Genomic DNA, 13,362 nt, shown 5'->3' on the forward strand with positions numbered 1-13,362 from the left:
CTAATTAGAACATTTAATTGCTACAAAGTTAATTTTCTTCATGTGTGCTTTTAAGATCACATCTGCAGGGAGCTTATGGCAAAAAAAATGAATGACCATACTGGATTAGTTTGCAAATGCTTCTGATTGTATGAGCAATCTTGACAGGTCCCTGGGAGACAGACTCTGTGCTTGGACTTTGAGCTGAGCCCTGGACTGGGAGCCAGGCTGAGTGTCTGATGTTTTGGGCTTGTGTGCAGACATACTGGTCCCAAGGAGCACCAGGGAAGCTCCATTTGCATAGGTTGACTGAAAACACTTTTCACATTCTTCAAAATATGCAAAGCACATGGCTATGACATAACTTACTGTATCTTTAAGAGTACCCAAATTTTAGTCATTTGGTCATTATGTCTACAGGATGCCAAAACAGATCATTAATATTTTCTTTCATTTCACTATGTTGTTCCTTCTTCGAGCAACCATTATGGTATCTATAAAACAGGCTTAAAGGGTTATTTGCAGGAATCTAGAAAGTAACTGGTTAATATTACAATGTACCCTTGAGCTTTAGTATATATTTACAATGTACATATAAATTATTTACTATAGTTTTAAAATAATTAAACAGATAATGAGCTCCACATCCAATTTGTGTAGGGCCACAGGAACCCCATGATTGATGAAGTGAAAATCAGTAAGTAGTTAGTAAATTAACCAATGTATTGGTGAAGTACCATTAGCGTGATAACCATTGGATTTGTGTTATCACACACTTACGTGTTCTTATTTTTTTCCTAAACATCTTCATTTCATTTGATGAGGGGTGTATGTGTGTGTGTGTGTGTGTGTGTGTGTGTGTGTTTGTTTTGGGTGTGTTTTTTTTAATGCACATGTTTAAAAACACATAGTTTGAAATTCTAACAAATGGTTTAAATAAGAAAGCCAGTTTATACAAGCTTGGCTTTTCCTCAAATGCACCTTTGTTTGATTTTGTATCTATAGATGTTAAGCCAAGGTATTTTAATCATATTTTCTCTACTATAAATAAATATATACACTCATAGTTTAAGATAATTTTGGAAAATATAACTATATTAAACTATCTAGAAAACCAAATATAAATCATCATCATCATTAGCATCATCCCTCAAACTCAAAATTTCAAAGTTTCAAACTATTAGATTTGTTCATGTGTGTATACATATGTATAGATATAGATTTAGATAGTTGTACAAACATACATACATATATATACAAAATTTTATACATAAACACACATATGCAACACACACACACACACACACACACCCACACACCTCTCTCACACATATATTTCAGTGCAGTTTCTTTACTGTAGCTGCCTCTCATTTTTCCAACTTAGAACAGTTATGATGAGATGCTTGGAGCAGCCAGTCATATTGGGATTTCTGACCTGTCTTGAACAAAGTGTAAGGTGTTTAAAAAGCCAAAAAGGTGAAAACAGCAGATAGATGCATGCACACATACACACAGGCACATACACCTATTTTACTCCCATGAAGTTGGCCCTGGTAACTTGGAAACAGCACAACAAGCAGCTGCAGGTGCAATCCTCCTGGCATGGAAACTATCTTGCCACTTTGGAGTTCATGATAACAGTACCCACCAGATACTTGTCTACAATATTACTGCCCCTTGAAAAGGCTTGTGCCATAAGGCACAGTCTGTGGTAGGCAAAACTACTCCTCCAGATCTGTCTCTCCTTTATCTCCTAGGGAGATGCCAACTCTAACGGAATTGGCAATTTAAAATAGCTAATAACTTTCAGGAGGGCATTGGGCTGGATTCTTCCTTGCTACCTTTTGCTTGGAGTAGAAGAAGGAGAAGCAGAGAACAGAGGGAAAAATTATATAGTGAGGTGGGTAAGCCAGCAGTCTTTAGATGTTGCTTTATAATAAACATATTTAGCTGTTAAGGTTTATGACTTCACTGAAGTGTCATTTTTCAGAAGCAGAAAGAGACTGAAGCAGAAGACAGAGACGTAGACTCCAGGCCTGTCAATCACTACTGAAACCCTGGAAAAAAATTACACATTTCTCCTTCTAAATCTCAGTGTTCACATCTGCATAAAGAGATCATTGTTTTTAGCTTCAAATAAACCCTATACAGATTTAAGGCGGTACTGATCATTCTTCTATTTCATCCTGTCTTTCAACCCAGAGATCTTCATCTATGTGGTAAGAATTCCTTAAAAATTTTGAGCCAACCCTTAACTCAAGGTTCCCAACCTCAGTACTATTGACATTTGGGGCTGAACAGTTCTTTCTTGTAGGGGCTGTTCGTGCATTGTGGAACCTTTGGCAGCGTCCCTGGTTTTTATTCATTGGATGCCAATCGCACCTCTCAAGTAATGACAACAAAAAATGTCCCCAGGCATTGCCAAAGTTCCCTGGGATGCAAAATAACCCCCTGTGAGAATCACTGCCTGAAATGCACAAAACCCACTCAAATCAGAGAAGAGTGTCTCCTGAAATGGTTTCCCTCACATACAGGGATAAACCACTGACCACTGGCACACTGAGAAAAACTGTGATGATCAGGGTTAATCCTCAGTATGTTTAGACTTCAAGGCATTGTTTCGTTTTCCTTCCTTCCTTCCTTCCTTCCTTCCTTCCTTCCTTCCTTCCTTCCTTCCTTCCTTCCTCTCTTTTCTTTCTTTGTTTTTTGAGTTGACTATATGAATGAACATGAGTTTGATTTTTACCCAGAAATCTGGATTATTTGAATTTCACACCAGGAGATAAGCTTTTCTCGACATTCTCAAGGACTGACACCCTTCTACAGACCATTGTGCTGAATTAAAAGCTGATAAACTTTGTAACCAAAGACTTTTTCCAAGCACTTGGATAGTACTACCATGGGCATTAGCCACTGACTCAACACCAACCTATAAATTGCACATGTGTGTACACACACGCTCACAATTATAAAGCAACCCTTCTCCACTACTTGTGCATCAATCCTGCTTCCACTGCCGATGGATGGAGCCCACATTAGCACGGAGGCAGTCTGAAGTAATGTGGAGTTTTATTGTGCAAATGCAGGGAAATTAGTTTAAAGGTCAACACTAAGAATAAACTGACAAGATGGAAGAGGTTGCTGGAGGAAGGAGACTTATTAAATCCTCCAGTTGGCCTGTAAGAGCATTTAGAAGGTTGATTAAAAGGAAAATCACCGCCCCCTGCCCCAGGACAAAGCCCTTGATCATGGCTGGGCCTGGGCACATTTTTCTTTAGCCTTTTCACTGCAAATAAAGCAAGGGTGACAGTTAAGGAACTAACCGTTTTTTAGCCAATAAACAAAGCACTTTGTTCACAAACAATGGGAACATTCTCTTAAAGGTTAGGAAGCAGGGGCATTAAAGGGATTGACTTGGGAAGTAGAAGAAGGAAGGCAAGCAGAATCAAATTTAACATTTTAAAGAACTGTGGCCCGATCACCTGAACTAGCAGCTCAAGTTCATTAGTGTCATTAACCATTGTCCACTTTCCTTTGGCAGCAGCCGTACTTAAATACTCACTGATGATCCTGACAAGCATGAATTTAAGCCATTCATTTATTTCTTATAGTGAATGGATGTGGGAAAATGGTACCTCTCCAATTATTCTGTGATATGGACAGAACCAACTGGACCGTTGAAACCTTCCAAAATTTTTCTATCTTAATAACCAGAGTACTACCATCTCCGCTGGTTAGAGTGACTGGAAAGTTACAGAACTTTGTGCCATGTCACATGGAATATGACCACTTTTATGAACTCACTTCTTTATCTTTCTTTTCTAGGTATTCACTCTCAAAGATTTTGCTTGAAGTTTTTAGTTCATGTTGGGGATCAGGATCTTCAGCTCTCTGAGAGCTTCATAGTCCTGCTTGAGTCAAATTGGACAATGACTCAGGATTTCATTGAGGCAATACAGTAAATTCACTGATTATTCTATATTAATTTTGGAGATGTTAGTATGTGAAGTTAATGCACCCGCCCTAGGGGCCTTACACATAGTTAAATTATAGCTCACTCTCAAGTTCCTCTGACTCCAACTGCATAAGGGCCTGGAGATGAACAACTCTCCTTGGGTGAGGTCACCATTTTTATTTCCTGTTGGGCATCATTAGGATACATCTCACTCAGAGATGTGCTCCCCTCTACCCAGGACAAAACTATATTAATGCAAGCTTTTAGTTTGGTAAAAAAAAATAATAATAAGTAAAAGGCACAGGCACATGCAAAATGGAGAAGAGGTTATGGATGACAGACAGATGAAAGGCCAAAAGAATCCTGGAACTTTCTCTACCCTGGTCCTGGGATGGTCTTCTTTGGGCCTTTTCTCTTAAGATAATAAACACTGCATACTTTGAATTATTTGTAGTGAAAAGGAAGTGCCACTAGGAAGTGAGAGAAAAGCTGACCCCTGTATGGTCTCTAAAATAGCAGAGTTTCTCAAAGTAAGGCCACAGACCATTCCATCCAACTCATTAAGACTACTAGCCCCAAACAGACTCCTTGGCCCTACTTGAAGTTTCTGAATCAGACTTCCTGGGGCTAGGATGAAGGAACTCTCCATTTTGACAAGTGTTACACATGACTTTAGTTTTAGAGCACACTGAGTATTGAAACAACAACAACTGCTAAACAGTTTGCAATGGAGGTCAGCAAGAAAAGAATCCCCATTCAATGTGTACAGCGAGATGAGAAAAACAGACATTTAAAACAAGTAAGCTCTGTGGTCGCATCACAACGCTGTGATTATTAATGTTTAAGACTCTTTTTTTTAGCAGGGGTGGAGAGCAATAACCATCTAATCTAAACCCAGAATGATGAAAGCAATATCAATCAAACTCATTCCAGCAGGTTCCATTTGGTCTAATTTCTCTGCAGATATTAATCATTGCACAGTCCTGTGCAAATGACCTCTAACTCCATCATGACTCAGAACACAAAATGCTCATTCTGATTCTTCCTCTAGTGTGTTATTTTGACAATATAAAAGAAAATAAATAAATGGAAACAGTGGGCCATCGAGATTGCAAGATTCAACAATATCAAGACATTAAAGAGAGAAATGGTCCATGCTAAACCTATAACCCAGCATGCAAATTGGAAAAAAAATCATTTATCTGCCACAGAGTGCTGGAGGGAAGGTGGGGAGAGGAAGTAACTGCCTTCATTTTTCCTTTGAAAATTGCTATGTTAGGTGGAGGTAACTAAGAATCCCACCTGAAAGTTTACAGAAAGTCTTATTAATTCTAGTAAAGGTCACCTAGAAGACCAAGGTTACTTAGAGTTCACGGCATGATCTCTTCCAGGGCATGGCAGAAATACCAGCACTCAAATAGGAACCACAGAGTTGGAAAGTTGAAATTGTAGCAAAGGAAAATGTATGAGAATCAAAGTTTGGGTCCCATTATGGGAGCTGGCATCAAGCAATTTTGCAAAATGCCAGATATGCCTTTGATTTTCTCACTGGAGCATGGTTTGCTTGGCACAGACAAAGGATAATCAGAGAGGAATTTAAAACCCAGAGAAGCAAAAGTAATCCAGAAGCTCAATCAGTGGTAACTAAGAGGACCCAGAATGAACAACACACATCTGTGCCTATGGACAAAGCTGCCTTAGAATCACATCAGGCCAATCGAAAAGTGAAAAACACCATGGTGACTCCCCTTTATTCAATATATCCCCCCAAATGAATCATTTGGGGGTAAACATAGCTGTGGAGGAATAAAGAGTGAAGGGAACACTTAGGGTTTGTACATTGTTCCCCTTTTATTTTAATTCACCATGCATGTGTTTCCAGTAAGGTAACTATGCCTACAATTACAAAGGACAACATCACTGCACATTCTGGAAGCCACTTCACTTTGTTGTTTTATGGCCCATCTCAGCGCAATTTCTTCCTAGCAGGGGGAGAGCACACAGCCTTCATGAGCTAACAGTTTCATTTTCCTGTCTTCTCCCCTTTTTTGATGAATGCAGATCACTCCCTTTTTGATGGTGGGTAAGAATACTTTATGAATATGTCTCTGACTTCAGGAGAGCCACATACTTGTAGGCAGTGGCCTCCTCAACTTCCCTGGATTTTAGAACTGCAGGATTTCCCAGGAAACAACTCAAGTTGGGGCTCCTGATTCAATTGACCCACTGGATGCTATTAGTTTCTTCATATCAGCAAGTTATCGCCCTTGTCATAACCAAGGGCAATATATAAGAAGCTTCTTGAATATTGATTATGACAGGGCCAGAATTGAGCTAAAAGTTCTTAAAACAATTTTAAGTTCAGGAAACAGACCTGAATCACAGCGACTACCAGGGCCATTAGAGAATTTAATCTTATAACTCACCCAGAACTCATGTCCAATGTTGCAGGCTGCATAGATATCACCTGATAACTCCACTCAAACCAGCATTTACTACGTACCTCCTTGGAGGTTTTCCCTGACCACGTCTACATCCATCTCTATACCAAGAGTCAAGCAAATGAACACATTGTTGTCTCAGTTATTTGGACTATATGGGGTGGGCATCAGTCTAGAGCTGACCCAGATGAAATGTTGTTTTCTAAAATAAATTTCCTACCATTAGTTCTGTTCACTGGGGTATAAAGAGTACTTAAGCAGAAAAAAACATCATGACAGGTCAAGGGATAGAAATAATGCCATGAACATTTTCTTTTGAAGTATGTAGTCAAAGTAGTGGGTTGGCTATCATTATACTAGTTCTCCAATCCTTACTCATGTGTCTCTATCTGGATGCCATTACAGTCAGCTCTGAAATTTAAGAAAATTGGGACTTTGTCATTTTATTTAAGCCCCGTTTCTTTGATAGCACTTCCAGTAGGATCACAAGAGTCATTTGACCTAAGTAAGTTTGAGGTTATCTTCATTCAATTCAACTTGTTCTTGATCTATTAAGTTCTGTGATTCTTTGAAGGATCTTCTATTATTAGTAGGATGGTGTTTTGATGTGGTAAGAAATATTGAAAAGAATGAAGATATATTGGTAGGCTTTACAAAGCTATGTTGCAGTTAAGGTAGAATGTCTGCTACTATATAAATACGTAAAAGAAAAGCAATTAACTTCATAAATTATAATTCTCTTGATAACTCAACTCCCCGATAAACTTTCTTTTTCACTTAAGTAAAACTTTAAACTCTATTCAAATCATCACAACAAGGAAACATTGGCTGAGTCTGTCACACTGGTATAAAGGCAAGAATTACAAAAATTCAGAAAGATATCCATATACTAATGGGCACTAATAACAGGAATCAAGACAGAACCTCTTACATAATACAAAGATGCATCAGTGAAGTATTTCAAAAAGAAGCAATTGGTCATTATGTTCCCTCCTACAGACACCATCCAGTTGCCTTTATTACCTGTGATGATACATACAGATACACACAAACACACAATAAAAAATTAGGAGTACTTGGCAGAAAAATAATGATTAACAAATTATTTTTCAGTTCCCACTGAAATGCATGAGGAATGCTAAAAATAAAAACTGGATTCTTAATCTGCATTTATGATTAAGTCTATGAAAGAGCTATTGGTACAGTAATAGAATACAGAGTCACATGGCTGGGTGGCTAGTAACAGTTTCTTTTTGGCTGTGTCTACAAAGGTCAAGGATGTAATCAAGAAAGATAGTTAGAAAGCCAAAACCTCCGTTTTGGAGCTCCAGTTGTCTAGTTGGGTTGTTCAGATATGAGAGAAATGACAGCCAATCCTACTATGGACACAGCCAAGTCCCAAAGGCAAACACAACTGGCTACCAGAAAGTGACAATGTATCGCTGTAGGTGTGAAAAGTCATGAGTAATTAGTAGGAGGTGTTTAGAATAAAATTCCCTCAGAAATAAAAAGCTGGACCCTGATTCAACTGTGAAGTGTGTGGTGTTCTTACTTCCATGACCACGTGGGAACGCAGAGAATTCAATGTGGATTGTGTGGAAAGGCCACACCATAAAACACGGGCAGTAAGAACTTGGAAAGCAGTGAGAGAAGGAATGCTCAGCTCAGAGTGGAGAAGGCTGAGTGTGGGGCCATTTATTAGTGATTTTTGTGGATATGAATGTTTGTTTAAAGTCAAAAAATGTCTGACTAGCTCTTCTCACCCTCTCTGATTGCAGAGAAAGAGCAAAATGGAGCCTGAGGGTGTTAATTTAGAAAAAAAGGAAGACAGTTTCTTGATGATGAGGGTTATTTGACATTAGAAAGTGTTGCCAAGAGAGGCTGGGAAATCTTCCCAGAAGGGTTTTAAGAAAATAGCAGAGGCCCTCTGAGCGAGTGCTGCGGGAGCAGGCAACCCCCTGGCTGCCCAGGCCCTGGGGTCACGTGCACTGTGTGTGTACACACTGCATTGTACTTGTGTCCCACAAATCCTCATGCATGCGGAGTCAATATAAACTGGCATATAATAGATTTGAGTGAAAAGTCATATAAATCTGCCACCCCCCTTGCCCCATAAACAAACAGAAAAGGAAAATTAAGAAAAATCAAACATATGCCACTGGGCCAGATGTCTTTCTACCATATTCTGGTTCACAGGAGGGAGGTAGAAGATGAGAGAAAAACCAGTTTGGGATAAATGACCCTCAAGGCCTCTGGGCTCCTCTCACGGAGCTGGCTATCATTATATCTACTCAGCACATGGGACCAAGTTAACAAACTAACACATAAGAAAAAAAGATTTTCTTATACTTCCCCACCTGGAAAGAAATCTACCCTGTGGATGTGCGTGTTAAGGTGAATTAGGTAAATAGGCAGTAGTATATCGATGGGCACTGTGTTCTAACAAATGTGTAGTTGTTGTTTTTCTTAGCGACTATGAATTTCCTTTAGGAGGTCAATTTCAAAATGCTCAGCGTTTGTTTCTCCTCCCACGCCCGCCCTGCCCTATAGACGGTACTTCCGTAACAGTTCCGACTGCCAAGGGTGTTTCCTCTCGGGGAACCGGTCTGGGATTTTGATCTTGAGGAAATCCTGGATGCATTTCTCCAGCTCCTCCTCAATTGAGAGCTTTTCCTTAACAGCTTTTTTTTTGCTGCTCATGTTCGACTCCCTGGAGCTGGAAGTCAGAGTCCGGAGCAGGTCGCTCTTCCTCCGCATCTCCGACTGCTGGATCAGCTGCACCGGGCCCTTCTTGATGGGACGGTCCAGAGTCTGGATGTTGGTCTGGCGTGTCACCGGCCCGCAGATGACTGTCTCCTGGGGAGAGCTGCCCTCGGACTGGCTGTCGCAGCTGGAGGTGGAGAGGTCGTTGCAAGACGTGCCGCTCTCCCCTTCTTTGTCACCCTTGCCGTTCTTGCAGCAGCAGTCACAGTGCGAGGATGACCACCTAGAAGGCTCACCTGCAAGGAAGCACAGGACCCAAGTGATTAAAGCCCAGAGTAGCAGCGTAGCCCTACACACACACACACACACACACACACAGCCATGTGTTTAGAAGTGTTTAGAAGTGGTGTGGCACCCAGGATGGGCTGCAACAAGAGCACCCAGGAGCCAGGCCCATGGAGGGAAAGGTTGATAATGGCCTGCTGTGTAAGAGGAAATACAGTATCATTAATGCTCACGTCCACAGCATTGGAGTCAGGTAGCCCTGGGTAAGGCTACTCAGCTATAGCATTTACTAACCTGGGTACATTGGCAGATCCCTTAAATTCTCAAAGCTTCAGTTTCCTCATCTGTTAGATGAAGATGATTCTCCTACTATCTGGAGTTGTAGGGAGGATTTAGATAAGTCAAACAAAGTTCTGAATGAAGTATGTGGTATACAGTAAGCACTCAATAAATGCTTGTTGGTTTCACTGTGGCTGATGTTAAACCCTAATCCGAAGCTGTACATGAGAGCAGTCTGAGTGGAATGACAGCTGTCAGTCAGGGAGGACTTCCTTTGTGCCAGCCCCCACATAAGCTCTGTGCACTCATCAACTCATCAGATCCTCATGATAACTCTATAAACGGAGTAGCTCCATACAAGGAAACTAAGACCCTGGGAGTTTAAGCAACTTCCCATAGTTTGCACAATTTGTAGGTGGCAGGGCTAGTATTCAAATACAGATCTCCCAAACACCATATTGCAAGTAACTAGTCTTTTTTCTTTAATTTGCCTGTCTGTAAAAAACCTGCTTCTCCTTCCAAACAATGTTCAAGGTTTAACCTCACATGGAAGTCCTTGTAACCTCTCCCCAGAAGTATTTGTCAATGTTTCCTCTGAATTATGGTTTATATTTTGTGTCTCTATTATTGCCCTTAACATATTCATTAGAATTATTTTTTACTTTCTGCATCTAGGCTCCTATATCATGAGCGCTCTTAGGTGGGTACAGTGAAGTGTCCATTGTTGTAATCCTAAGGAACAGTATAGGAATTCAATAAAAGACTGTACCTACAGAGTAATTTTAAAGTGCCTGGATCTAGCCATACCTGAAGCTAATCCTATCTGGACTTTTCATTTAAGCCAGTGTGAGTCCTTCTCTCCCTATTCCCCTGAGTCTTGACTCTCAGCACTGAGTTTGGAGATGTGGAGGCAGAGCCATTTTCAGATACACAGTTGGTGGTTCCCTGAACTAGAAAATCCAAGATTATGGCTCAAAGCAATTTCCTAAATATATCAGTAACTGCCCCCAGCCTCGCACTCTAAACAGCCAGTCTTCTTGGAGTCACGAACCCGAGACTATTGCTGATCATATAGTATGCACTGGGCACTTCCTATAGTTCATTGCACTTACGCCATAAAAAACAAAGGGCAACAGAGACCCTTTATGATACTAATATTGGGGACAAGGATAATGTGGCAACTTTATGTGTTTTATAGGAGACCTCATTTAATGTGCACTGTATCCTATTCTCATAAATAATGGGTTACTCTGTAATAAGATTCCACTTCATTGCCATTTTCAAATATGGTCAAAGTAGAGGAAACCTAGAATGGAAATGATAAGGAAAGTTCTGTCCTGTCTTCTGGGACAATGCCTGTCCTCTACATACCTAAATAATTTAACTATTTATAGCAACGCCTGTTGATTCCGTTTTCTGGAGGGAGTGAAACAAAGAAGTCCCATAATCACAACTCCAAGAGTCTCTCTAATGTGAACTCGCTCTTTCAAACCACTTTTTAAAATGTGATTGAGTAATCGTTGTACTTACTAGTATATACCCATTAAATGAACTGCAACAATCCAATTAAGCATAAGGAATGGTGGCAGCACAAATGTCCTAGTTGTCCTGGGCCATTACAAATAAATGCCTTCCGTGCAGCAGAGCATCCCACATGTACCCGCCAGTGACGTGGGAAATGGCTGCTGTCTGCCAGCCGGGATTCTGGGATCATCTCTCTTCTTAGAGAGCGAATCTGTCTCTGCCTCTGCCTCTCCAAACCTGGGCATCCCACACTGACATCACTCATGATTTGGGTCAAGAACAAGTAATCACATCAATCCAGAGTAGATCTACTTTGATCCCTTTTGAGAAAAGTTCAGAAATTGAACTTAACCTTAAAAGATAAGAAGAAAGAAAGAAAAGAAAGAAAGAAAGAAAGAAAGAAAGAGAAAGAGAGAAGAGGAAGAGAGGCAAGACATAAAGGAACAGAAATATATGCTGTGATATGCCTGCCTATTTATGTTAGAACAAGAAGACAAACTATTTTGAATGTAAACCTGCTGAACCAATAGAAATGCAAGCGCTGGGTGTTTCTGCCCCAGAGATGCCTTCCCCATGAAACGTCATTCCAGGCAGTGGACTTGGAGGGGAACCTGAAACTCTCCTAACAGCCGCTTGACAACACAAATGCCCTCATGTGAGGGAGCCCTGTGTGTTCCCGTGGAAACTGCACGTGGCCCTCCAGTGTGCCCAAGCAGGAGCCTGGCACCGATGCAGCTACTTCGCCCTGAACAGCTGAGATGATCATGGATTTAAATGTCGGCTGGGATCCTCCAGCTTCCAGGCAAATGGAAGTATTACTTTCCACTTATTCTAGGCACTAACACTATTAAAGGAAATTGAACAACTTCATTTTAGTGAAGCCTGTTAAAGCACCACATGCTTCAATATTTTATGAGAACATTTGAATGTTTTAGCATTTTGGCAAGATAATTCATAGGTTGGCTTCTGGAGTCTATATATTATGTTGAAATCAAGGAAGAAGATGGGATTAATACAGTCTGGCTGGAGGTGCTATGTGTGAGTTACAGTGAAATTTGAAAAAAAAATCAACTGTGAGAAGATAACTACCTATTTCTTTTCCAGAAGCACAGTCTGTCTGACTACCCTCTAACCAAAAACTTAACCACAGGCTGAGGGTTTTAACCGGAATGCAGAAATACCATGCCTGTGGGTGCTGGACACTTCGCCCCTGCAGTCCCACTGACATGTGCTCACCAGTCCTGGAAGGTGTGGAAATTGCAACATACTTTTGCTCCCAATTTGCTGAGGTTTCAACACTGACTATAACTCTCTCCATTTGAGGAGAAAATAGGATACAATTGATTAGCCAGATATAGGGAGGGCACCATTTCATTCCAAGAAAAGTCTGATTTATTAATATCAAAAAAGCAAATAATTCATTGCCTTTTGGGATCTATTAAGTAGTTGCTCATCAAAGGAACTAATAGTTCTACCTTATTGAAAACACACTACTGCTGAATCTGTTGGTATCTGGCACATGATTTCCTTAAATGCTTGATGTATGAATGAATGAATGAATGAATGAGCCAAACACAGATGTTGAATTGCATCAAGTTGACAACATAACAGGGCAGAGTTCAGGCTCCAGAGTTAGGACTCACAATTTGTCATCTTGATAAACTACTCAGTTTCCTCATCTGGAAAATAAGATTAATAGTATCTTCCTCATAAGGAGTTTTAGGAAAATAAAATGAGATAGTTAATGTGAAGGTGTTTCCTGGTTTGTGGTACCCAATAAGCATCCCATTCTTTGGTCCCTATTTGTCCTACCATAAGGCAGACACTGCTCGACATAAAACAAATCAGCTTTTCAATATAATTATTATGTCTCCACAACCAACTCTTGGTTCCGGTTGGAGCATCGTGTTAGGAAGGACACTGATGGGCACTTAGTAATGTCTGACTTCGGTGTGGGAGTGAGAATAACCACAAGCAGGTACAGTGTCTGGCACACAGTGCATGACCAGGGGACAGTTTTGGAAGGAAGGTTCCTCTGCAGGACAGTGTTCACAAGTTCACAAATAGATGAGTCTTCCAGAATAAAGTTTTACTTGAAGACACACCAATTCAATTTGAACCCAGAGCCCGGAGGAATTTGTAGTTTGGATTAAATGGGGAAGGGCAGGAAACCCAATTGCCCCAAGTTCTTAAAGC

At 40.5% G+C, this 13,362-nt stretch overlaps 1 protein-coding gene across 2 annotated transcripts in view; it reads right to left on the minus strand.

Annotated features, from left to right (window-relative positions):
* Positions 1 to 8,762: 8,762 nt before the first annotated feature.
* The window catches only part of KCTD16 (potassium channel tetramerization domain containing 16), a 232,877-nt gene continuing 228,277 nt past the window's right edge, over positions 8,763 to 13,362 (minus strand). Inside the window, exon 3 of one of the 2 annotated variants that reach the window (XM_023751992.1) lies at positions 8,763 to 9,374. In XM_023751992.1, the coding sequence (XP_023607760.1) occupies positions 8,920 to 9,374 (455 nt within the window). In that variant the 3' untranslated portion in view covers positions 8,763 to 8,919. The remainder of the gene's footprint in view (positions 9,375 to 13,362) is intronic. The other variant, XM_023751993.1, reaches the window with a different exon arrangement.

This window comes from Myotis lucifugus, unplaced genomic scaffold (genome assembly GCF_000147115.1).
Source record: "Myotis lucifugus unplaced genomic scaffold, Myoluc2.0 scaffold_28, whole genome shotgun sequence".
Classification (NCBI taxonomy): domain Eukaryota; kingdom Metazoa; phylum Chordata; class Mammalia; order Chiroptera; family Vespertilionidae; genus Myotis; species Myotis lucifugus.